General features: G+C 35.3%; 1 protein-coding gene across 2 annotated transcripts in view; it reads left to right on the top strand.

Moving 5' to 3' along the window:
- The window catches only part of SCFD1 (sec1 family domain containing 1), a 113,087-nt gene that overhangs the window by 27,052 nt on the left and 58,221 nt on the right, over positions 1–27,814 (top strand). For both annotated transcript variants that reach the window (XM_019983565.2, XM_070775421.1), the window contains 7 exons: positions 914–969; positions 1,933–2,018; positions 4,648–4,747; positions 20,282–20,421; positions 23,364–23,454; positions 24,121–24,194; positions 24,967–25,048. In XM_019983565.2, coding sequence (XP_019839124.1) covers positions 914–969; positions 1,933–2,018; positions 4,648–4,747; positions 20,282–20,421; positions 23,364–23,454; positions 24,121–24,194; positions 24,967–25,048 — 629 coding nt within the window. The remainder of the gene's footprint in view (positions 1–913; positions 970–1,932; positions 2,019–4,647; positions 4,748–20,281; positions 20,422–23,363; positions 23,455–24,120; positions 24,195–24,966; positions 25,049–27,814) is intronic.

Below are 27,814 nucleotides of genomic sequence, written 5' to 3' on the forward strand. Positions count from 1 at the left end.
CACATGCATACCACTTTTTGTCATTAAACAGACATAGTTAATCTTTCTGTTTTTGCTGTCACACATATTTTCCAGAATTTCACTGATTGCTAGAGTTATTGTGGACATATCTAATTCTTAATGGAGAGTATTTTGGAATGCTGGAATCAAGAGGATTAACTTTATCTATTTCTAATATTGAATTTTCTTAGGACAGACATAAAAATAGCTTGCCATCAGAAGAAAGCAAAGTTTTAAAAAAATGTACTAATATCTCATGTTTTTACTTTCACAATTGGCTGAGCATTCTTTGTATAGAATCTAAAATGCAAAAAATTTCAGCATATAAATATTACAGTGTTCTTAGTTTGTTTTATGAGATTTTGCAATTTGATTTTTTTGGTCATTTTAGGATTTCAGCCTTCTGTAAAACTTGGAATAATAGAAATTAAGAAGTCTAAAATGAGTTGGTTTGATAATAAATTGAGGCCAACTTTTAGGAGCATTGTATTAATACATTATGCAAAGTGTGTTTTCTACCATCTTTTTAATTAGTATTTTTTAAAAAGACTAATTTGTAATACAAAAAAATAACAACCAAACTATTAAACTCTTTTCAGTCAAGTATTAAAGTGAACCCAGTGGGTAGAGAATAAATTTTTTTGAAACTGCCTATAGGGTATCAAAGTGCTGATTTAGTTAGTCCATTGAAAAGATAGGGTCACACTGATTGGCCCCTACAATATAAAGATCATCTTTTTCTGACTCTCTGATGTTGTCTTCATTATGAGAAAGTCCATTTCCTCTCAAAATTATAAATCCTTACATGTGTATAGCCTTTTACACATCTTTTATATATTATTTGATGCCAGTGTATTTTATAAGTATTATAATTCAGAGCTGAAATCGTTGCTAACGTCTGTTATTCAAATAGGTGCTGTCCCTATAATCAGATGTTCAAGAGGAACAGCAGCAGAAATGGTAGCAGTGGTGAGTTCATGCAAATACCCATTGGAGATAAATAATACTGTGTCAGTTGTGTTCCTTACGTCCTCAAGTGTTTTTGTTAATATTAAGTATGTATACTAGTTATGGGTTCTGTATTAAGTGCCAAAGGCAAATGTTGTTTTGTTTTGTTTTTTCAATAACGTTGGGATTCCACCAAAAACAGAAAGTAATCATTGTGATCTTATGATGGAGTAAAATTATTTACTCCAATGTGAATTTGCTCTACCAGCCCTGTTTCTTTTTTACTGAAATATATATTTCTCATTTACATTTGTCTAAGTAGTATTTTATACTTACTTGATTGCCCTAATCATTTACTATATACTTAATGTCATTTAACAAACATTTGTTAGCAATTATAGTCATTTTTTAAATGATGAAGTATATTTTGTTTTCTCTTAATACTTTCATTCAGTGTAAAATGAGCATTCAAAAATTGCTTTAAGGATTAAAAAATAAATAAGAGATTAGAGAAATTGTAGAAGTACTGAAAAGAAGGTAAATGGTATGGAAAGATGGAAGAAGATACACAAACATTTTTGGGTTTTATTAGTCCAGATGAATCGTTGACAACTAGAGAGCTGGTTTCTTTCACATATTCCATTTCTATTCTGGAGCCTCTTGTAGCCACACTGTTTAGACAGCTTCCTTGGTACAGCAGAGTTATGCTTTGGGAGAGAGGGTGAGTCATTACCTAAAGTAAAAATCATCAACCAAAAGTGATTGTTAGTGAGATCTGGTCTGAATCACAGTAGAAATAGCATTGGTCTTTTCAAGTCCAAGTTAGGATGATATTGTATAATAAATAAGCTAAAATGTTAGAATTACTGTTTTATAAAAGAATTCTAAATTTCTTAGTTTAAAATTAAGAGTACATTGTGTACTACCCTCTATAAAGTTCTCTGAATTATTCTTTAAGAGTTAATGTAAAATTTCGTTTTTCAGAAACTGGATAAGAAACTTCGGGAAAATCTGAGAGATGCAAGAAACAGTCTTTTTACAGGTGACACTCTTGGAGCTGGCCAATTCAGGTATTATGTTAGTTAATACACTCATGAAAATGAGGGGTTTTTGGTTGTTTTCCTTGTCTGATAGAATATCCTTATACTGGAAAGTCAAGATCAGGGTTTTGACTCAAATTGTTCTTAAAAATACAAATGTAATATTGTATTTAATTTACCTTCTTTTGTTGGAATTTTCTATTTTGCATTTTTATCATCTTTTATAGGATAAATTTTTCTGTTTAACAGTACCTGTGCCTGGTAGATGTTCAGTAAACATTTACTGAATGAATGAATATAGATTTCCCAGTAAGTTAATATTATACTGTGTGTAGAAACATAAAAATCAACCACAATGTAAATATATAATATTAAAGATAAAAGTTTTGCTTTGTTAAAAAAAATGCATATTTTTCTGTTTATATGGCTCTGACCAAAGCCACTTTCTTTTAATTATCATTTAGCGTTTTAGTAATAGAAAAAAGTAAGTGGAAAACTTGTAATGCCTATGTCAGTTTCTACCTGGAAACCAGTTAGTAGACAGGTAGAAACTGACATAGGCAAAAATGGTAAAAATGGAAACCAGTTAGTAGACATTTTTACATTAAAATATCAACAAAGTATTTTTGTCTTTGTTACCATGTCTAGCATAAGTAGATAATACCAAAGTTATTGATGGCTCTATTATTATGGAATAGAAATACTCTTTTAAAGACTACCCATTATAGTGCATGTAACTTTTGATTATTAAAAATAATGGACAATAGTGGGGTGAAGAAATAAACCCATGCCATTGGCCAGAAATTATTTCAAGGGGAATAGACAGTATTTTGGAAAATTGTTACCCCTCATCTTAGGTGAATTAATAAATAAAGCCTGTGAAAACTGCCTTCCAGGAATTACCATTTTATGGTAACCTTGCATAGACTTCAAGTCAATTTGATGGTTCCTGCAGTCTTATATACTATTCCTATAGTTTGGAGTTAACACCAACATTGTGTTTCAATTGTTTGTTCAGCTATTTCACTTCCTGTGTTAAACTGTTCTTCAGTTTTACTACTCTTTCTAAATATTCTTCTAAATATTTTTTATTAAGTAGAGCAGAGATATCAAATTCTCATCTAATTTTTTTTTTCAACAGAAGCAACCACTGTAGCATACCTTATTGAATAGTTCCTTTTTTATTGTGCTCTGGTATAGGCCTTAGAAACTAATATAAAGGCTCTGTTTTATTTAGATAAATTTTTTTTAGTGTATTCACAAAATCATAATATAATTGTCTTATTTTTAGTTTGTTATATGCATTTCTAAATTATTTGAATTGGGGTCAGTAGCCTTGTTGGGGAGAAGGGCATGGTAACCCACTCCAGTATTCTGCCTGGAGAGTCCCATGGACAGAAGAACCTGGCGGGGTATAGTCATGGGGTCGAAAAAGTCGGACATGACTGAAGCAACTTAGCAGGCAGGCAGGCAGGCAGCTTTGTTGGATTATTGTTAAATGTATTTAAATCCAGTTGTAGCTAATGATTCTCACCAAGAATTTGGTAATGTCTAGAAACATGTCAGTTGTCACAACTGGGTAGATGCTACTGGAATCCAGGGGTGCATTGTGGGATGCTGCTGTACATTTGACACTACAGAAGACAACTCCCCATGATAAGGAATTATTTAGCCCCAGATGTCAATAGTGCTGAGTTAAGAAACCCTGCCATATAGGCTGTGTTCCCTGCCCCCCACCTAGCTGGGGAATAATAAAGGATAGTAGGTGGTGGTAAGGGTGCTACTCCTGCCTTTTTATCAACAAGTCTTATAATTAGTGCAGTTGGGAATTCACTGTCTTATACCCAGTAGGGAATAATGGGTTACTGAAATGATCAGAGGTCTCTTGCAGGAGAAAATATATATGGTAAATATAATCAGGCAGCTATGCTTATTGAAAATTGATGTGTACTCTTGATACAGTAGTGTCTCTAAAGCAAAAACTCTGACTTTTGGAGACACATGATAACCAGATGACTTTGTGCCTCAATTTGCTTTGAAGGTCATTTATTTTGCATCTAGATGATAATGATAGAGTTAAATAATACTTGAAGTGTATGGTAAGTGAATAATTATATAATTAGTTACTGTTGTTGCATGGTTTTAGTTTCATGTAGTGGGATAGGGTTTTTGTGAGGCTCTTCTCTTGAGTCTGCTTTTTTGAATTTGTGTTTACAGGAAAAAAAAATGGAATTTGTAATTTATGAAACTGTTGAACATTTGTATAAATTTGTAAGATCCTACTGTCTGTAATTGTTTTTCCTGAAGTTGACAAAGAGTTTTCATTTTTTTTCTCCAAAAATGTAAAATATAAATCTGAGTAGAAGCAACTTATTCTTTCTTTAATAACTATAAAATTATTCTGTAGAAGCATTTGTATAGATTTTTTTCCTTTAAGAAAGTTGACTAAGACATAACCTATATCATACATGGGCTCTAGGATAGCCCAAAGCACTACTTGTTTGTACTTGAAAACTTTTTAGAAAGAAAAGTATTATGGAATATCAATATTAACATACTTATTGTTTATATCAAAATGACAGTACACTGAAAGTATTAGAAGAATTTAGATGTATACACTGGTATCAATAGTTACATAATTTTTTTAATATATTTACAGCTTCCAAAGGCCCTTATTAGTCCTTATTGACAGAAACATAGATTTGGCAACTCCTTTACACCATACTTGGACATATCAAGCGTTGGTGCATGATGTACTGGTAAGAGACTAAATATACCATTTTCTGCTAACATGTAGTAACATTCAGTGGTCTCCTTAACTTAAAATTAACATCTGCTGCTGCTGCTAAGTCGCTTCAGTCATGTCCGACTCTGTGCACCCCATAGACGGCAGCCTACCAGGCTCCCCCGTCCCTGGGATTCTCCAGGCGAGAACACTGGAGTGGGTTGCCATTTCCTTCTCCAATGCATGAAAGTGAAAAGTGAAAGTGAAGTCACTCAGTCGTGTCCGACTCTTAGCGACCCCATGGACTGCAGCCTACCAGGCCGCTCCATCCATGGGATTTTCCAGGCAAGAGTACTGGAGTGGGGTGCCATTGCCTTCTCCAAAATTAACATCACAACTACAGAAAACACAGATGAGAATGATGCAGCCAAGAAATAGAAACAAAAAAAGGAATGGAATTTGGAATTGCTGGATGTAGAGGCTGGAGAATACTGAAACCTTGAGGTTTAAAGTTCCAAATTTATAGTCTTTATATTACAAGATAAGTCAGTGGTATTGTTGAAATGATGGGGGAAGAAAGAATGGAGGAAGATGAGTGGCTGGACTTTTTTTTAATTTTTCATAATGAGTAAGTAAATAAATTTGTTCTCCCTGGGGAGAAAACCTGTTTGTTTATTTTTTTTTTTCCTTTTTCCCTGGGAATCTGTTAAGCCTCATTTTATGATAAAAATAAATAGTATTTTTTATATTACATTGTATGTTTTCTGAAGTAATTCCACATAGGTAATTTCATGCTTGAAACTAAAATCTTTATTTATACACGCATATATTCATCTACTAAATATTATAAACAGCATGTGATATACACAAATAAGTAAAAACAGCCCTAGTCTCAAAGGCAATGTAAAGAAAAGATGTACACAAGTAATTTCTGTATAACACACTATATAAAAGGGCCAGAATTGTCCCCGTTTGTAAGATAGAAAAATTGAGACACAGAAGTTAAAGAGTTTGAACCCAAATTATTGACTCTGCCAAGATCAGCACTCTGTAATTTACTAAATCCTAGCCCAGGCTTCTAGGGAATACGGTATTAAATTGCGTCATTATTGCAAATGTTGCCTGAAAGGTCATATAGAAAGGAAATGAAAGACATGGAAGATATGGTTTTGGTTTAATGGTTTATTTCTTTAAAACACAGACTCCAGCTGTAAGAGATGTTAAGATTACTGATGGAAATTGGCAGTTCTGTGCACTTCTGTATCCTAGAGTCCTTTGCCACTCTGGACTCTAGGATAAGTGTTAATGATAGTGGTCAGCTCTGATTCAGTAGAGAAAATGGGAAGAATCAAAGGGATGCTGAATTCAACTCTGAGTAGCAGAACACGGAAACTAATTCTCATGAATCAATAAGAGGCTGAAGAACTACTATTGCAGTACCTACTCTTTGACAGAACATTCTAGACCCTTGTTTTAGCAGTAAAGCAAGTGAAAATATTCCTTTCTTCTTGTAGCATTCTTCCTTGTAGGAGAGACAAGCAATAAATAAAATATGTAATATTTCATAAGGTGAAAAGTAATCTGCAGAAAAGTAAAGTAGGTAATGGTGAACAGGTGCGCAGTTTTAAAATAGGGAAGACTTCACTGAAAAAGAGACATTTGAGGGACGATCTAAAGGAGAGAAGATACTAACTTTATGTAACTGTATGGGATGGTTACTTGCATTCTAGGCAGGATGCCTGATATCTTTAAAATACGGCAAGGCAGCCAAAGTGGCCAGAGCAAGAGAGGCAGGGGAAAGTAGCAGGAGATGGAATAAAACGGAACACAGGATGCAGTGTAGCATAAAGGCCACTGTAAGGATATTGATTTTTTTTTTTTTTAATATTGTCCGTCTTCCTTCACTGGGTCTGTGTTGCCGCATGTGAGGTTTCTCCAGTTGTGGCGAGTGGGGAGCCAGCGGTGTGCAGGCTTCTCATTGTGGTGGCTTCTCTTGTTGCAGAGCATGGGCTCTAGGGCACGCGTGCTTCAGTTGTTGCAGCACCTGGACTCAGTAGTTCTGGCACATGGGACCTAGTTGGCCAGTGGCATGTGGGATCTTCCTTGACAACCTATGTCCCCTACATTGGCAGGTGGATTCTTAAGCACTGGAACACCAGGGAAGTCCAGGATATTGATTTGAGGAAGTGGAGAGCCAGGTACAGTTTTGAGTAAAGGAGTGACATCTGATACACATTTTGAGAGTATCATCCTATCCTAACTACTATTTTCCATACAGTGTAGTGGGAAGACCAGAAGAGACTTTTTGGCCAACCTAATATATTGAAAGACTCCTTGGGGCCATAGAAAGGGTCAAGAAGATCAGTTCAGAGTTGCAGTTATCTTAAGAGATGGTAGATAATATAAAGCATCAAGACAAAAAACAATCTGGAGAGGTTGCATATCTCTCTCCCTTTGAATAGAAAATGGATTAATAAGTAAGTATGCATGTCTACCAAAAAAAAGAGAGAGATGGTAGAGGTATACAGCAGGATGGAAGTGGTGATGGTTGTGATAGTCTATTCAGTTCAGTCCAGTTGCTCAGTCATGTCCGACTCTGTGACCCCATGGTCTGCAGCATGCCAGGCCTCCCTGTCCATTGCCAACTCCTGGAGTTTACTCAAACTCGTGTCCAGTGAGTTGGTGATGCCATCCAACCATTTCATCCTCAGTCATCCCCTTCTCCTCCTGCCTTCAATCTTTCCCCGCATCAGGGTCTTTTCAAATGAGTCAGTTCTTCACATCAGGTGGCCAAAGTATTGAAGTTTCAACTTCAGCATCATTTCTTCCAATGAATATTCAGGACTCATTTCCTTTAGGATGGACTGGTTGGATCTCCTTGCAGTCCAGGAGACTCGCCAAGAGTCTTCTCCAACACAACAATTCAAAAGCATCAATTCTTCAGTGCTCAGCTTTCTTTATAGTCCAACTCTCACAACCATACATGAATACTGGAGAAACCACAGCTTTGAGTAGATGGACCTTTGTTGGCAAAATAATGTTTCTGCTTTTTAATATGCTGTCTAGGTTGGTTATAACTTTTCTTCCAAAGAGCAAGTGTCTTCTAATTTCATGGCTGCAATCACCATCTGCGGTGATTTTGGAGCTCAAAAAGATAAAGTCTGACACTGTTTCCACTGTTTCCTCATCTATTTGCTATGAAGTGATGGGACCGGATGCCATGATCTTAGTTTTCTGAATGTTGAGTTTCAAGCCAACTTTTTCACTCTCCTCTTTCACTTTGATTAAGAGGCTCTTTAGTTCTTCTTTGCTTTCTGCCATGAGAGTGGTGTCATCTGCATATCTGAGGTTATTGATATTTCTCCCAGCAATCTTGGTTCCAGCTTGTGCTTCTTCCAGCCCAGTGTCTCTCATGATGTACTCTGCATAGAAGTTCAATAAGCAGGGTGACAATATACAGCCTTGACATACTCCTTTTCCTATTTGGAACCAGTCTGTTGTTCCATGTCCAGTTCTAACTGTTGCTTCCTGACCTGCATATAAATTTCTCAAGAGGCAGGTCAGGTGGTCTGGTATTCCCATCTCTTTCAGAATTTTCCACAGTTTATTGTGATCTACACAGTCAAAAACTTCGGCATACTCAGTAAAGCAGAAGTAGATATTTTACTGGAACTCTCGTGCTTTTTCGATGATCCAGTGAATGTTGGCAATTTGATCTCTGGTTCCTCTGCCTTTTCTAAATCCAGCTTGAACATCTGGAAGTTCTCGGTTCATGTACTTGTTGAAGCCTGGCTTGGAGAATTTTGAGCATTACTTTGCTAGTGTGTGAGATGAGTGCAGTTGTGCGATAGTTTGAGCATTCTTTGGCCTTGCCTTTCTTTGGGATTGGAATGAAAACTGCCCTTTTCCAGTCCTGTGGCCACTGCTGAGTTTTCCAAATTTGCTGGCGTATTGAGTGCAGCACTTTCACAGCATCATCTTTTAGGATTTGAAAGAGCTCAACTGGAATTCCATTCCATCATCTCCACTAGCTTTGTTCATAGTGATGCCTCCTAAGGCCCACTTGGCTTCGCCTTCCAGGATGTCTGGCTTTAGGTTGGTGATCACACCATTGTGATTATCTGGGTCATGAAGATCTTTTTTGTATAGTTCTTCTGTGTATTCTTGCCACCTCTTCTTAATATCTTCTGCTTCTGTTAGGTCCATACATTTCTGTCCTTTATTGTGCCCATCTTTCCATAAAATGTTACCCCTTGGTATCTCTAATTTTCTTGAAGTGATCTCTAGTCTTTCCCATTCTGTTGTTTTCCTCTATTTCTTTTCATTGATCACTATTAAATGTAGAGTAATAGAATTGATTGATGAATTGTGTGTGAGATGTAAGAGAGAAGAGCCAAAGATGATGCCAAAGTTTTGGTCGTTGTGATTGAACACTATTGAGACGGGAAGGATGTGGAAGAAGCAGTTTTGGGGGGAAGATCAGAGGTTGAGTTTTGGACATATTAAATGTGAGGTGCTTATTAAAATACTGAAGTATAGCTAATATCATTAAGTAGTTAGGTAGTTGATATTGGCTATACTTCAGTATAGGAGTCTGAAGTTAAGGAGAAACGTCTAGAGAAATAAATTTAGAAGTAGTTCATATACAAGTGGCATTTAAAACTAGGAGGTAAGATGGGATCACCAAGGGAATGACTATAGATAGACGAGAGAAGAGGTCTAAGAACTGATCTCTGAGGGTTTTCAAACATCTTAGAGATGGGAGTGGTGAATAGGATTTTAATGATGTTATTCATTTATGTATTTTGGCTGTGCTAGGTCTTCATTGCTGCATGTTTTCTTTAGTTTTGACAAGTAGGGGCTACTCTCTAGTTGTGGTGCATGGGCCTCTTGTTGCTGGGCATGGGCTCTGAGGCATGCGGGCATCAGGAGTTGTGGCTCAAGGGCTCGGTAGTTGCTGTTGCTCCTCCAGAGCAGAGGCTCAGCAGTTGTGGTGCACCGGCATAGTTGCTCCATGGCATTTGGGGTCTTCCCAGACCCGAGATTGAACTTGTGTTTCCTGCATTAGCAGGAGTATTCTTTACCAATGAGTCATCAGGAGAGCCCCCCAGAAAGATTTTTAAATGAGAAGTACATCATGTTTATGTATTCCCCATTGGTGAATGATAGAAAAGTTGATTGTAGAGATAAGAGTGTCCTGTAGGTCTGAAGGAGGCATTAATGACCAGAAGAACTACAGACCAGGATTTCCCAGCCTTGACATTTATTGACATTTGGGGCCTGATAATTCTTTGTTGTAGGGGGCTTTCGTATGCTTTGTAGGATGGTTAGCAGCATCCCTGACCTCTACCCTCTAGATACCAATAGCAGCCCTTAGTTCTGACAACCATTGTCACATATACCCAGAGGCCAAAGAAGGGCAGAATTGTTTCTTAAGAACTATTGTTACAGGCTGATGATGGGAGCTTCAGAGCTGGAGTTGTTTTAGGGAAGAGGACTCGTGAAGAGTCTGGGAGTAACAAGGAAGACACCCAGCCCGATCCTGAGTCCAGTAGTATGAGATGTGTGACAAGTAAAAAAGAAGGTGATTGCTATCTGAGAAGGCTACAGGGGATTGCCAGTTATAGTTCAACTAGAGCAAGAAAGTACAATGGAGGTTGAGAATATATGTTCAGAATAGGAGACTTTGCTGATGACTGAGTACAAGTTCTAGAGGTTAGACAGAATGGTTTCAGGAATCCAGTAAGAATGAGAGATGGAATCTGAAAGGGGATAATATAAAGACCCAAAGGATTGATGGACATGATGAGGTAGTTTTGATAGTCTCAAATTAGCTTTAATTGGTGGGACCCTGACTGTTGGGTGGCAGCAAGGGTCTTAGAGCATATAGTTCAGAGGTCACATATTCACTCCTGCCACTGGTGTGTGGAGGCTGTATAGAGTATCGAACTTGAAGCGTTCCTGAAGGAAATGAAAGTATGTGCTGCTCTGAGTAAAGGAAATAAAATGTGTGTAGAGGTAATTGCAATATAAAGGAATAAGCTGAGTCCCCACTGTCAGTAGCGAACTTCAGAAACACAAGTTACAGCAGACATTCCTGCAAACTAGGCAAGGCTTATACTGGTTTTGAGATTTTTTTGCTGTTCCAGAATGAAATGCGAATAATAAGGAATATGAAATGAGTTTTTCTGACTGATCTTTATACTAGTTTGTTTTAATGCTTTACATTTTATTACCCTTGTAATCCTTATGAGATAGAATATACTGTTAATAATTTTTATTTTCTACTCTTTGAGGTTAAAATATACTTTAAAAATACAAGATGGTAGAAGTATATGATAGGGACTTGGGGGCTTTGTTCTTATCTTCACAGAATAAAAAGTTGGAATCCATGTATTTCCAAGGAATTCAATTCAACTAATACTATGTGCCTCCTCTGTACCAGACACTGTGCTGGTCACTGCGATTTAAGGAAAACCAAGCGGGCATGATCTCTGCCTACGTGAAGGTTAGAATAGATGGGTTGTAAATAACCTCCATGCAGCCCATTCCAATAGAATGTATTCCTGCAGATATTTGAGTTATTGGTATTCTTATTTTGTGTTATAAATAATAGAGAAGTGAACATCTCTAGTTAACTTTCTTTCTGAGGCTAGGTTCTCAGATTCCGTATTACTCTTTAAGGCGTCTTTTCTCAGTAACACAAATGGTCTTATGAAAATACTCTTTGGAAAAAAAAAAATACTCTTTGAAAAAAATTGTTTATAATAACCTGTACGACTTACATTGACTTAATCCTGTTTGTTAATTTTAACACATTTTGTAGATATGAAAAAACTACAACTGAGATAGCATAGCCAATTGTAACCAAAGCTTTTTGTTATTGTTGCTGTTGATGATTGTTAAAAACCACAGCTTATGAAGTTTCCTCCAAGCTTTTAAACTCCTTAATAGTTATACTCTCTACCTCCACAAGATGGAGCAAGAGTTCTAGATGAGAATTTCAAGTTTAACTTGAAATTGGAACTTGCTTTTTATATTAAATATTTCTGCCTGAAAATCCAGAACATTGGTAATATTTATATATCGGACCCTGGAAACTACTATGAAAATTCATGCAGCTTCTCTGTGTATCAGAGGATAATTGTTGTCATTTAATATGGGAAAGACACTCTTCTGATGAAAAACTTGGCAGCGTGCCTTTCGTTTATCAGGATATAAGAAGCAAAATTAGTAATTAGAAAGTCATGATTCCTTTTTATTATGTCTTGGTTGCAGTGGCTATGGTTTTGATTGTTGAACTGCAGTGAGTAGTTTTAGGCAAATGTAATGGACATTATTTCATCACAGTGTCTTGTCCTTTAGTTGGTCTTTGTTTTTCTTCAAATCTTGGGTGCCCTTTTTTTGAACCTTTGGCCCTCCACTACTGACTCATTAGATCAGAATTTATACTAATATACATAAGGACTTTAATAAAGTTCATTTTGTTCGTACCACTCAAGAAAAGGAAGTCATTTCCAAGTTAATATATAATAAAAGGGTATTAGAAAAACATTTTACAACCACTCATTTTCTTTTTTTTAATATAAATGTATTTATTTTAATCAGATGCTAATTACTTTACAATATTGTAGTGGTTTTGCCATACATTGACATGAATCCGCCATGGGCGTATACATGTTCCCCATCCTGAACCCCCCTCCCACCTCCCTCCCCCTACCATCCCTCTGGGTCATCCCAGTGCACCAGCCCCAAGCACCCTGTCTCATGCGTTAAACCTGGACTGGTGATTCGTTTCACATATATTATACATGTTTCGATGCCATTTTCCCAAATCATCCCACCCTCGGCCTCTCCCACAGAGTCCAAAAGACTGTTCTATGCATCTGTGTCTCTTTTGCTGTCTCACATATAGGGTTATCATTACTATCTTTCTAAATTCCATATATATGTGTTAGTATACTGTATTGGTGTTTTTCTTTCTGGCTTACTTCACTCTGTATAATAGGCTCCAGTTTCATCCACCTCATTAGAACTGATTCAAATGTATTCTTTTTAATGGCTGAGTAATATTCCAATGTGTATATGTACCACAGCTTTCTTATCCATTCATCTGCTGATGGGCATCTAGGTTGCTTCCATGTCCTGGCTATTATAAACAGTGCTGCGATGAACATTGGGGTACACGTGTCTCTTTCAGTTCTGGTTTCCTTGGTGAGTATTCCCAGTAGTGGGATTGCTGAGTCATATGGCAGTTCTATTTCCAGTTTTTTAAGGAATCTCCACACTGTTCTGTATAGTGGCTATACTAGTTTGCATTCCCACCAACAGTGTTAAGAGGGTTCCCTTTTCCTTACACCCTCTCCAGCATTTATTGCTTGTAGACTTTTGGATAGCAGCCATTCTGACTGGCGGGAAATGGTACCTCATTGTGGTTTTGATTTGCATTTCTCTGATAATGAGTGATGTTGAGCATCTTTTCATGTGTTTGTTAGCCATCTGTATGTCTTCTTTGGAGAAATGTCTATTTAGTTCTTTGGCCAATTTTTTGATGGGTCCCTTATTTTTCTGGAATTGAGCTGCAGGAGTTGCTTGTATATTTTTGAGATTAGTTGTTTGTCAGTTGCTTCATTTGCTATTATTTTCTCCCATTCTGAAGGCTGTCTTTTCACCTTGCTTTTAGTTTCCTTTGTTGTGCAAAAGCTTTTAAGTTTAATTAGGTCCCATTTGTTTATTTTTGCATTTATTTCCAATACTCTGGGAGTTGGGTCATAGAGGATCCTGCTGTGATTTATGTCCGAGAGTGTTTTGCCTATGTTCTCTTCTAGGAGTTTTAGTTTCTGGTCTTACATTTAGATCTTTAATCCATTTTGAGTTTATTTTTGTGTATGGTGTCAGAAAGTGTTCTAGTTTCATTCTTTTACAGGTGGTTGACCAGTTCTCCCAGCACCACTTGTTAAAGAGATTGTCTTTTCTCCACTGTATATCCTTGCCTCCTTTGTCAAAGATAAGGTGTCCGTAGGTCTGTGGATTTATCTCTGGACTTTCTATTTTGTTCCATTGATCTGTATTTCTGTCTTTGTGCCAGTACCAAGGCAGGTTGATTCCTCCAGTTCCATTCTTCTTTCTCAAGATTGCTTTGGCTATTCGAGGTTTTTTGTATTTCCATACAGATTGTGAAATTATTTTTTCTAGTTCTGTGAGAAACACCGTTGGTAGCTTGATAGGGATTGCATTCAATCTATAGATTGCTTTGGGTAGTATACTCATTTTCACTATATTGATTCTTCTAATCCATGAACATGGTATATTTCTCCATCTATTTGTGTCCTCTTTGATTTCTTTCACCAGTGTTTTATAGTTTTCTTTATATAGGTCTTTAGTTTCTTTAGGTAGATCTATCCTAAGTATTTTATTGTTTTTGTTGCAATGGTGAATGAAATTGTTTCCTTAATTTCTCTTTCTGTTTTCTCATTGTTAGTATATAGGAATGCAAGGGATTTCTGTGTGTTAATTTTATATCCTGCAACTTTACTATATTCATTGATTGGCTTTAGTAATTTTCTGGTGGAGTCTTTAGGGTTTTCTATGTAGAGGATCATGTCATCTGCAAACAGTGAGAGTTTTACTTCTTTTCCAATCTGGATTCCTTTTATTTCTTTTTTTGCTCTGATTGCTGTGGCCAAACTTCCAAAACTATGTTGAGTAGTAGTGGTAAGAGTGGGCACCCTTGTCTTTTTCCTGACTTTAGGGGAAATGCTTTCAGTTTTTCACCGTTGAGGATAATGTTTGCTGTGGGTTTGTCATATATAGCTTTTATTATGTTGAGGTATGTTCCTTCTATTCCTGCTTTCTGGAGGGTTTTTATCATAAATGGTTGTTGAATTTTGTCAAAGGCTTTCTCTGCAGCTATTGAGATAATCATATGGTTTTTATCTTTCAATTTGTTAATGTGGTGTATTATGTCGATTGATTTGCAGATATTGAAGAATCCTTGCATACCTGGGATAAAGCCCACTTGGTCATGATGTATGATCTTTTTAATATGTAGGTGGATTCTGTTTGCTAGAATTTTGTTAAGGGTTTTTGCATCTATGTTCATCACTGATATTGGCCTGTAGTTTTCTTTTTTTGTGGCATCTTTGTCTGGTTTTGGTGTTAGGGTGATGGTGGCCTCATAGAATGAGTTTGGAAGTTTACCTTCCTCTGCAGTTTTCTTGAAGAGTTTGAGTAGGATATGTGTTAACTCTTCTCTAAATTTTTGGTAAAATTCAGCTGTGAAGCCGTCTGGTCCTGGGCCTTTGTTTGCTGGAAGATTTCTGATTACAGTTTTGATTTCTGTGTTTGTGATGGGTCTGTTAAGATTTTCTATTTCTCCCTGGTTCCATTTTGAAAAGTTGTACTTTTCTAAGAATTTGTCCATTTCTTCCAAGTTGTCCATTTTATTGGCATATAGTTGCTGATAGTAGTCTCTTATGATCCTTTGTATTTCTGTGTTGTTTGTTGTGGTCTCTCCATTTTCATTTCTAATTTTGTTGATTTGATTCTTCTCTCTTTTTTTCTTGATGAGTCTGGCTAATGGTTTGTCAGTTTTATTTATCTTCTCAAAGAAACAGCTTTTGGCTTTCTTGATTTTTGCTATGGTCTGTTTTGTTTCTGTTGCATTGATTTCTGCCCTAATTTTTAAGATTTCTTTCCTTCTACTAACCCTGGAGTTCTTCATTTCTTCCTTTTCTAGTTGCTTTAGGTGTAGAGTTAGGTTATTTATTTGACTTTAAGGTAAGACTGTATTGCTATGAACCTTCCCCTCAGCACTGCTTTTACCGTGTCCCATAGGTTTTGGGTTGTTGTGTTTTCATTTTCATTCGTTTCTATGCATGTTTTTATTTCTTTTTTGATTTCTTCTGTGATTTGTTGGTTATTCAGCAGCGTGTTGTTCACCCTCCATATGTTGGAATTTTTAATAGTTTTTCTCCTGTAATTGAGATCTAATCTTACTGCACTGTGGTCAGAAAAGATGCTTGGAATGATTTCAATTTTTTTGAATTTACCAAGGCTAGATTTATGGCCCAGGATGTGATCTATCCTGGAGAAGGTACCATGTGCACTTGAGAAAAAGGTGAAATTCATTGTTTTGGGGTGAAATGTCCTATAGATATCAATTAGATCTAACTGGTCTACTGTTATCATTTACAGTTTGTGTTTCCTTATTAATTTTCTGTTTAGTTGATCTATCCATAGGTGTGAGTGGGGTGTTAAAGTCTCCCACTATTATTGTATTATTGTTAATTTCCCCTTTCATACTTGTTAGCATTTGTCTTACATATTGTGGTGCTTCTATGTTGGGTGCATATATATTTATAATTGTTGTATCTTCTTCTTGGATTGATCCTTTGATCATTATGTAGTGTCCTTCTTTGTCTCTTTTCACAGCCTTTATTTTAAAGTCTATTTTATCTGATATGAGTATTAGTACTCCTGCTTTCTTTTGGTCTCTATTTGCTGGAATATCTTTTTCCAGCCCTTCACTTTCAGTCTGTATGCATCCCTTGTTTTGAGGTGGGTCTCTTGTAGACAACATATATAGGGGTCTTGTTTTTGTATCTATTCAGCCAGTCATTGTCTTTTGGTTGGGGCATTCAACCCATTTACATTTAAGGTAATTATTGATAAGTATGATCCTGTTGCCATTTACTTTGTTGTTTTGGGTTCTAGTTTATACACCCTTTCTGTGTTTTCTGTCTAAAGAAGATCCTTTAGCATTTGTTGGAGAGCTGGTTTGGTGGTGCTGAATTCTCTCAGCTTTTGCTTGTCTGTAAAGCTTTTGATTTCTCCTTCATATTTGAATGAGATCCTTGCTGGGTACAATAATCTGGTCTGTAGGTTATTTTCTTTCATCGCTTTAAGTATGTCTTGCCATTCCCTTCTGGCCTGAAGAGTTTCTATTGAAAGATCAGCTGTTATCCTTATGGGAGTCCCCTTGTATGTTATTTGTTGTTTTTCCCTTGCTGCTTTTAATATTTGTTCTTTGTGTTTGATCTTTGCTAATTTGGTTAATATGTGTCTTGGGGTGTTTTGCCTTGGGTGTATCCTGTTTGGGACTCTCTGGGTTTCTTGCACTTGGGTGACAATTTCCTTCCCCATTTTAGGGAAGTTTTCAACTATTATCTCCTCAAGTATTTTCTCATGGTCTTTCTTTTTGTCTTCTTCTTTGGGACTCCTATGATTCGAATATTGGGGTGTTTAACATTGTCCCAGAAGTCTCTGAGGTTGTCCTCATTTCTTTTAATTCTTTTTCTTTTTTCCTTTCTGCTTCATTTATTTCTACCATTCTATCTTCTACCTCACTTATTGTATCTTCTGCCTCCGTTATTCTGCTGTTGGTTCCCTCCAGAGTGTTTTTGATCTCATTTATTGCATTATTCATTATATATTGACTCTTTTTTATTTCTTCTAGGTCCTTGTTAAACCTTTCTTGCATCTTCTCGATCCTTGTCTCCAGGCTATTTATCTGTAACTCCATTTTGTTTTCAAGATTTTGGATCATTTTCACTGTCATTATTTGGAATTCTTTATCAGGTAGATTCCCTATCTCTTCCTCTTTGGTTTGGTTTGGTGGGCATTTATCCTGTTCCTTTACCTGCTGAGTATTTCTCTGCCTTTTCATTTTGTTTATATTGCTGTGTTTGGGGTAGCCTTTTCACATTCTGGCAGTTTGTGGTTCCTCTTTATTGTGGAGGTTCCTCACTGTGGGTGGAGTTGGATGGGTGGCTTGTCAAGGTTTCCTGGTTAGGGAAGCTTGGGTCGGTGTTCTGGTGGGTGGAGCTGGATTTCTTCTCTCTGGAGTGCAATGAAGTGTCCAGTAGTGAGTTTTGAGATGTCTATGGGTTTGGTGTGACTTTGGGCAGCCTGTATATTGAAGCTCAGGGCTATGTTCCTGTGTTACTGGAGAATTTGCATGGTATGTCTTGCTCTGGAACTGGTTGGTCCTTGGGTGGTGCTTGGTTTCAGTGTAGGTATGGAGGCTTTTGATGAGCTCCTATTGATTAATGTTCCCTGGAGTCAGGAGTTCTCTGGTGTTCATAGGTTTTGCACTTAAGCCTCCTGCCTCTGGTTTTCAGTCTTATTCTTACAGTACCCTCAAGACTTTTCCATCTCCTTTCAAAGACAATGGGCTGCCTTTTTTGGTGTCTGATGTCCTCTGCCAGCATTCAGAAGTTGTTTTGTGGAATTTGCTCAGCATTCAAATGTTTTTTTTGATGAATTTGTGGGGGAGAAAGTGGTCTCCCTGTCCTATTCCTCCACCATCTTAGGGCCGCCCCCCCAACTCATTTTCTTAAGCTTCAATGACATTTCTGCATTTGGCTGATTGTCTCTTTGTGGGGTAAAATTTAACTTTATTTCTCTTTTCTCCAATATTTCCTATAAACTGATAGATCTAGAGACTTAATTCCTTCCAAAATAAAAGTTACTTTTACTTTGCTTGGCTTTTTTTCTCATGTGGATATAATTCTCAGCTCTGCATAAATAGGTGTTACATATATTACCCAAATGTAATTTTTTACTATTGGCTCTATTTCTCTTGGACTGCTTTAGCTTGTGAAAGAAAAAGACCACCAAATACTTATCTGTGTTTTTAGCACTTCCCAGTGGAATTTCTTTGTTTTTTTTTTTTTCCCAGTGAGATTTATTTCTGTCTGCTGATTTGGCATACCATTGTCCAGTCTTCTAAGTCAAGAGAATATGAATATCAGTAGAAATAGATTAGACTCTGCCATGTTAAAACTAATTTTGTTGTCTTTTATTTGTGTATAAATGTTTAGTTTCTTTAACATGATTGAATACAGCACAGAATATTCTGATTTCCCAATTTTCAAGGCTAAAATTACTTTTCCTAATTTGCCTGTCTATTATTGCAAACAGTGGGAATGTTCTGCTACTATTATTTCTCAAAACTTTTAACTTCTTTTATTCTTTTAGCATTTTGTGTTTTAAGTATTTCATCAATAGTTTGGTATAATAATATGCTTTCCTATTTTTAGAGCACTAATTTTGCTAACAGATTACTTTGATTTTGAGTGTACTGTATCATCCCCATGGAAATAGTACTTCACTAGAAATTCTAGTTCATAAAGCTTAGCTCTTCAGAAATGTTTCTCTTCTTCATTATCTTTGTTTTGTTACATAACTTTTAAAAACAAAGGATCTTCTCAGATGTAGCTGTTAACATCTATTTATTGTGCTTCTTCCTATATGGATGATTTGTTGTGCAAAGGTGAGGTTAATATATGGATTGAGAAAGGGAATTAAATAGGGTTATATTGTGTTATGTTTATCCTATGATAATTTAAAGAGTCTATAGGAAAGGCATAATACCAACAAGTTGAAATATAGTATACTCTTCTTTGTCAATAGACTTATTACTTTACTAGCAGTTAGATGTCGACATATTTCACACTCTGGTTTTTTATGTAATGGGGAAAATGGCTAGGAAGTAAGCTACTATAACAAATTTATTCATGAAAGTTATAAGGAATGGTCTAAGGCTATAAACACAGTATTAATGACCTTTTTCTATCAAGAGGAAATTAAATTGTATTGACTACATTTAATTTGCTAAGACCTGGAAGCTTAATCATTAAGCACTTATAACTTAGAATTAAGATGATTTTATCACAGTCATGGTAGATAATTTCTCCATATGAATTCTTTTGCTTATCATTCATTTACTCACTTATTGATGTCCATGTTTTCTCTAGTTCACTATTCCTCAGAATAGAGTTGAACCATAAAACATTGCTATTACATGAAGGAACTAAAAAGATAACTTCATTAATTTTGTATGTTTGTTTTTTGAGAAGGGGGGAGAAGAAAATCAAACCTCAAGTAAGTAAAATTATGCCTACACAGAAAAGCTTAGCAACCATTAGTCTGACTGCTCTTAGAATTTATGTGAAAGGGAATGCTGTTATTGTTGGAACTTCTGTTGTAATTTTTTTTTTAATGCAGTTCATCAAGTAACAGATCAGGCTATTAATATCCTGTAAGAATTTAAAAATTACATTTAAGATTATGTTTGTTGTTGGAAACAATTCAGCATCAATAAACCAGGTCAAATAAATAGAGTCAAATATTCAACTACTATGTAGACATGATAAAAATAAGATAGATGTATATATTCAGAGAAGAGCTCTAAATACATTATTAATTGAGAAAAGTGAAATACTAAGTATGTATCATATAATCTCATTCTTTACAACTTAAGGGATATTTGTTTACTGACATATGCAAAAATATTTTACTAGTAGGATACACAAGAACCTTAACAAGGTTTTATGTATTTTTTGAATTGTAATCATATGCATCTACTGCTTAATTAAATACATACACAATTAAAAGTACCTCTATGTAGTAAAACATTGGAAGAAGGTCTTTTAAATTTCAGAATCTGTATTTTGTCCTTGGAAATAGTAGATAAGGCAGCAATAATCTGTGTTATTTTTATTGTTGTAGGAAATGTTCTTAAACTTAGAAAATTGTTACTTAAAACAGGATTACTCTTTCCTAGGATTTCCACTTGAACAGAGTTAACTTGGAAGAGTCTTCAGGAATGGAGAATTCTCCAGCTGGTGCTAGACCAAAGAGAAAAAATAAGAAGTCTTACGATTTAACTCCAGTTGATAAATTTTGGCAGAAACATAAAGGAAGGTAAATAAGAAAAACATTGATAAGTAAGAGATTCAACCTCTAAAAAAATGCAAAAATATCACCTGACTTACTGAATTTGATTAAAAAAAAAATCAAAACCGGTCATAGTGGTTCATCTACACAGTGAATAAGAACTGTAAATTAAATAGTCTGAGGAGCTGTGTCTTTATTGCTTACTTTCCTAGTTCTTAAGTTGTTTTTGTTGTTTTGTGGGGACCACTTCCCTTTAAAATAAGTCCATTCCATATGATTTTATAGATTTTATATTATACATAGTCTTTCTAAATTTCGTTTCTGTCCCCATTGACCCTCTGTAGCACTATTTCTGCCTTTTATTAAGATTGGATTCAGCAATCGGGAAACATCAAGGTGTGATTTACCCTTTTTGTTTCATGCTTGCCTTCGGACAAACCCAATTTTAGCTATCTGTGAAGAAAATACTTAAGCCTGAAAACCAATTTTATTCAAAGTACATTAGGAATAACAGGTGAAAAAATTGTAGCAATTTGCCATTTGATTTATTATAGGCGGGTATACAGATCCCATGTGTTGCTGTGATCCCTTAATTGAGGGTATTTCATGAGCTCAGTAACTGCTGTGTAAGTTATCTAGTGGTATTATGGTTAGAGGAATCTTTCTAAAGAAACAGAAAAATCATTCCTCTGAGAGAAAAAGAGGTTGCTCATCAACAATTGTGGAAATACAATGTTACTTATTATAATTTGGACTGTTTCAACTGCTACAGTATATATAGTAGCATCTGTCTGTGCATCTCTATATATCTGTGTCCTTGATATTGCTTTCTTTTTGGTCTATGTTTAAAGAGAAGTAGGATGTAGACTTGGTTCAACGTAATTGGGCTTTTTTGTATGTTTTATTTCTTTTTATTTATACCTTTCACTCTTTTTTTAACACTGGAAAATCATACTGCTATAACAAATAGTTTTAGTGTGTCTTCAGTGAAAAGTCACTGTCTTTCCCTCTCTCTGACTAATGCAGTTTTGGGTACTGTTGTAATTTTCCTTATTTTATACAGTTTTCTTCTCTTTGAAATCCCATTGTCTACATTTCCTTTTAGAATAGTAAAGTACAAGAATTTACATTATTTATCAAGGATGCAAGATATTTTAAAGTTAACTTTCCCTAATAGACAAACAAAAGCTTAAATGAAAACAATTTTATTCACATACGGAAATTTTGAATATTTTCCTTAGGCCATATGTTTAGGAACAATCTAAGAGCATGAACTTTGAATAGTATGAACTTTAATTTTTTGTTAGGTAGAAATAGCCCTCACTTTGAATATCATGCAATGATGGTAATATGGGCACAGACACTGGGAGACAGCACAGAGTTAGAAACAAGTGACCTAAATCTCTCTAGTCTTCATTTTCCTCATCAGTAAAATGTGGGATGATAATTCTACCTCTTGTCCTATTTGAGAAGGTTGTTGTGAAGATTGACATAATATAAAGAAGTAACTTGCCCCAAATGACCCAGCTTTCATTGGTAAAAGCAGAATAAAAACCAGTTCTAGCAGATTCCAAAGTCCCTCGTCTTAACTGTCAGTACTATGTGTTTACCTTACAAAACTGTGGTCAGAATTAAATGAGACAATAGAGACAGATTCTTAGCATAGTATTTGGCATATAGCAGCAATAGTAGTGGTGGTGGTGGTGGTAGTCGCTCAGTGCTGTCTGATTGTGACCCCTCAGACTGTAGCCCGCCAGGTTCCTCTGTCCATGGGATTTTCCAGGCAAGAAGACTGGAGTGGGTAGCCATTCCCTTCTCCAGAGGATCTTCCCAACCCAGAGGTCTAACTCAGGTCTCCCTGCATTGAAGGCAGATTCTTTACTGTCTGAACTACAGGGAAGTCACTTAACTCCCTTGGCATACAGTGATCTCTCAGTAAATGCAGGCAGTGATCATTGTGTCAGCCCTGAGACCTAAAGGTACTAGAAATTTTAAGGATGAGCCGGAACATTTTACCTGCTCGCTGCTATCTTTTGCCAACAGACTCCTCTGGACCTCAGTTAGGGCCTGCATTTGTCATGTAAAACTGGACTGTGTTCCTCACAATCGTTTCAGATTTTGTCATTTCTTTGCTGATCATTAATGAAGTGTTATCAGAGTGGAGGAATGGGGAAAAGTTTTTGTTTTATTGCTTGATGAGAAGTGACCATTTCTTCCTTAAAAGAGAGAAAGCTTCTGGCCTCCCCTAAGGCTGTAGATGAAAAATACTTACGTTAGGAACTATTTCATGGTCAACACATACTCATCTAGATACATTCAGGATTAACACTGCATGATAGTTTCTACCTGAGTTGGTCAGTGATTGCAGATGAGTTGTATCTGAAGTCTATGGAAATTGCTGCTAAACTGTACATACTGAGGAGATATCAGGGATTGGGCCAACAAAACTGGCCTACATTCTGTTCTTACCAGTGGTGTTCTGCATATCAGGTTTACAGATTTGAAAGGTTTTTTCCACAGCTACCTACATGTAATATTTTGTGATACATGTTTGTAGTTACATGGACCCTTTGGCACTATGGGTTGTAATACTTAGTTGGTCTTTGATGTACCATGGCTTCTCTTCCTTTGTTTCTCAGTCACTTAAATATCTTTTTATTTTTTCTAATAGCTAAAGGTGAAGAAAAATCGATACAGTTAGTGAAAAGAATAGAAATAAAATTTAAATTTGTTTACATATATAAGTATTATGATATACATTTTAAAGTAGTATTTAGAATGTAAATAGATATCACAAGAAAATGTACTTTGATTTATCCTGATGTTTTCTGCCTATGTTGTATATAAAATATATGCAAATATAAATAAGTACACTTAAAATAATCTTCATTGTATATGTTTCAAAATTCACACAAAAGTCAATCTTTTAATCTTATACTCATAATTCCTCTTCTGGAAAACTGTTTTAGTCCATTCCCAGAAGTTGCAGAATCAGTTCAGCAAGAACTAGAATCTTACAGAGCACAGGAAGATGAGGTTAAACGACTTAAAAGCATTATGGTAAGATTCTGTTTGCTTTCTTGGAAATACAAGGGAAGCAGGAGGACATCTGGAAGGAGAAAGAGGTTAACTTTTTTCCTTTATAAAAATTCAAGACCTTTCATTGCTTTAATGACAAAAAAAATTGTTCTCATAAAAGATTGTTACATAAAAGATTTTTTTTTTTAAAGAAATCTTAAGTTCTGAGGAGTAGAGGGAACATTTTTTAAAAAACTAATACAAATTTATGATTTGAAAAAATATATGTGAGTTTATTTTAGACATGTATGTTCCAGTGCTGCTCATTTTACTATACTTTGATCGCACTTCAAATTTCAGCTCTATTTATTACTATATGTAGTGACCTGTGGCAGGTCTCTGGACCTATTTCTTTATCTGAAAATGCCAGATGCTTCCTTTTTAGTCATCCAACCATTCATTAGATTGGTGGTGACTAGAACTTTTCTATAACTGTCAAAAATGCAGATGCTTGCTCCTTAAGAGGGGAAGAATTTTTATTCTATTATTTTATTCTATTCTATCTAATATTCTATTATTTTATTCTATTATTCTGGGTGACCTAAATCTTGCTACTGTTTATCAGTGATCCTAGGAATAGATTGATGAAAATCAGTACTTTGGCTTGGGATTTTTGAGTAGTTACTGGGACCTCTTTTTCCTTCCCAGGGACTAGAAGGTGAAGATGAAGGAGCCATAAGTATGCTTTCTGATAATACTGCTAAGCTAACATCAGCTGTTAGGTAAGTAAGCAGTATATCTTCTTTGAAGTCTTTCTGTTGATATGATTTATATTGGACATTAAAAAAATCGATAAATATTTTTCATGATAGGGAATAGAAATAGCATATACTGCTAAGTCCAAAGAACTAAATTGTATTTTTACTGTATTCAAGCTGACTTGAGTTCCCTCCTTTATTTTTTTAATTTTTTTATTGAAGGATTGCTGCTTTACAGAATTTTGTTTCCTGCCAGTTACCAACATGAATCTTTTATATAGCAGATCATTTGTTTCTTTTACTAGTTAGAATTGTGTAATGGGAGTAATTTTGTCACTGAGATAGTATTGATGATAAGGTAAAATGAGTTATTGTTAATTTTATCATTGCTGCTGTTACTATGTTAGCTAAAGTTTAAGCAGTATCTTTTGGATACTTTAAATACCATCAAGGAGAGAGAGTTTCATGTTTTAGAAATATAGGTAAAATTTTCCCATTAATCTGATTTTATTCTAACCTCCAAGTTTTGGAATTAGAAAGTGAAATGATAGAATGATGATATTTGGGAGGCAGATTATTTTAAAATAAGAGGCATTTCAACTGTATTAAAGTGGTAAATATTGTATATGTTCAAACCTAGAGATTAAGTTCAGTTAATAGTTTAACATGTAATTTTGGCCCTGTTTTACTATTCCAAGTTTCCTCAGAGGAAACACCCAGGTTTGCATTTTATTAAAATTTATGTCATTTCCTTAGAAAATTTAACGGTTAATTTTCAATTTTTTGATACTTGTAGCTCTTTGCCAGAACTCCTTGAAAAAAAAAGACTTATTGATCTCCATACAAATGTTGCCACTGCTGTTTTAGAACATATAAAGGTAAATTTAACTTGTCCCTCCTTACAATATAACTACTAATTTTGTAGGTTTTAGACTTTTTAAGATGCTTATTCAGTGTCTCATTGAGCCCTAACTGTAAGGTTGAGTTATAATTAGTGAAGGCAGCATTATTACCTTCATTTTTGCACATGAGGAAACCAATCCAGGAAGGTTAGTGATTTGCCCAAGGTCACACATTCAGTGAAGGAAACTTAGCACCTTTGATATTTGTATTATGTTTCACTGCCTTAGTAATGCCTCTACAGATGTACCACTTTGTTAATAATAGATTTGTATCTAAACATCAGTAATTCAGGTTTAGACACCCCTTTACTGTAGTACTATCTGAAATATGTTGATAACATCCCATAATGAAATGCAACTTGGTTCTGAACATTTTAGTTTAAGATTAGTCTGTTAGCCTTATAGCTTCTTACTGTCTCCCACTATACTTTGATTTTGAAACAAATGTATTGGATAATTCTATATGTTGTTTGTCATAATTATTTTTTCTCATTACTTTATTCATAACTCCATATCAGTTTGATTTAATCCATTCATTAGTATTCTATTGTCATTTATTCTCCGGACATGGAACTGAATTCCAGTGACAGACTGGTGATATACCAGAATGTAGTTACTACTGACCCCTGCTTTCCATTTGAGATGATACATTTGAAAAAGTAATGTAAAACTGAATATACTTGCTATCTATCAAACATGTTGATAACAACTTATATTTATGGAAAAGGGGATTAAACATTTTTTAATGATTTTAAAAGTCTTAGAGCACTAGAAAGGAGCAATATAGATAGATTTCATCATTGTAGATCATAGAATTTAAACCTGCATAATTTCTATTAAGCTGACACCTGATTTTTTTCTTTGTTCCACTTCTTGATTTTGATCTTGCTATTTGCATATACCTACAGGAATAGAAATATAATTGTGCCATCTGTAGATGATATCTGATGATAACTTCCATATGTTGCAGCTCTGTAAAGTGGAAAAAGGCTGCTCATTTTTTTTTGCCTGAGGTCATTGTCTCCAGTGAAGATAATACATATAACTGGTGGAATGTAACAGAGCTATATTCAGTGATTTCCTTCACTCAGAAGAGACAGGCTTTGCTTACAAAGCTAATATAAAAAGTTAAACAAAACTATGTTGTATTAAAACAAAATATAAGTTCTAGTTTACATCGGCTAAACTATAGTTTTGTAATCAAGATCTTATCTATTAAACCAATGCTCTTTGAGTACATGCTGTTTGTTTATGACCGTTGTTAATAGTTTATGTGTTACTTTGAGATTTAAACAGTTTGTGGACTTTTTTTTACTTTAGTTTTTTCAGGGTTTTTGGTTTTTCTTTGGAGGGGGCAGTTCTCACAGCTGTAAAATCAGCAAAGTGCTAAACTCAGCTCCTACTTCAAAACTGAGTTGTGTAACCCAAAGTATTTAAAAACATTATCATACCAATGGAAAGTGCACATTTTCATCTTTTTCATAAAACTTTACAAACACTATCCTGCCACAAATATACATGAATATACTCTAGATCAAAGACTATGGTTTATGGTTTGAGAAAATTCTGGATAAAGTAGTTTACTCAATTGTGTTTATTAAATGGCTCTGTGGGATTGTGCTGGGCCCTAGAGATTCCATGGTAAACAAGATGGACAAGTTCTTTCTTCTCTTGAAGCTAATCTTATATTGACAAAAAGCAAAGTAAGCGATTAGAAAGCATGGCATTTAGGTGTAAAAACAGCAAAATAGGGTGATAAGAGGTAATAGACAGTAGCTCAGAGGGCTGTTCCAGGGGAAGTGAAATTGCCTTTGATGAGGTGATGATTGAGTTGAGACCTGAATCACACAAAGGAGCCAGTTAGTGAAAATCTCTGGGCCACCCATTTCAGGCAGAGGGAATAAGTGCTGCAAAGGCCTTAAGGCGAGAACAAATTTACTATTTTAGAGGACCTAGAAGATGACTAATGTACTCATAGTGAGGAGGGAAAGAGTTGATAACACCATTGGATCAAGAGAAATAGGGATTTAAGTATGATGGAAGTCATTGGAGGTTACTGCCATGATTTGATTTATGTTTCAGCTAGAGAATGGTCTGAGGAGTGTTGAGGAATGGATGAGTTCTGGAAGATGGCTATTATACCTGTCTAGGTGGAGAATGGTGTTTTTTAAGGAAAAATTTACCTATGAAATTCTTTATGATGCTTATTTACAATTTTATATGAGCTGTGAATCAGTTTGTCCTAATGGATGCCATCTGTCTGATAAATTTTATTATGTCACCATGCCTGACCCAAAATTTCTTCTTTCAGACCTGGTTGCTTGGCTCTCTATAAAAGAACTTGTTTCTTCCTGGATTGCTAATAAGCAGATCATCTTATACTAAGAAACTAACTTGTCATTCAGGGTGTTAAGTAGTTATATATAAAAATTACATAGTTTGAAATAATTTTTGTGCTATAACTCAAGGAAGACACCGTTTTCCTATTAGGATCTGATATAAAGAAACTATAAAGGACATTATATAAGGTCATTTACTTGCAGAGGGAAAATTTCATGTATAAGACACCATGTTCCTTGTTGGACCATTCTAGGAAACCCAATTAATACCAGAAGTTTTTTTGTTTTTTAAATCATAGATACAGGAGCATATTTATTTTAAATATTTGTGTATAAATTATAATTGTATTTATTAAGCCACATATTCTGAGTTATCCTGATATTAGAAATTCTGTTAGTATAG

This window comes from Bos indicus, chromosome 21 (genome assembly GCF_029378745.1).
Source record: "Bos indicus isolate NIAB-ARS_2022 breed Sahiwal x Tharparkar chromosome 21, NIAB-ARS_B.indTharparkar_mat_pri_1.0, whole genome shotgun sequence".
Lineage (NCBI taxonomy): Eukaryota > Metazoa > Chordata > Mammalia > Artiodactyla > Bovidae > Bos > Bos indicus.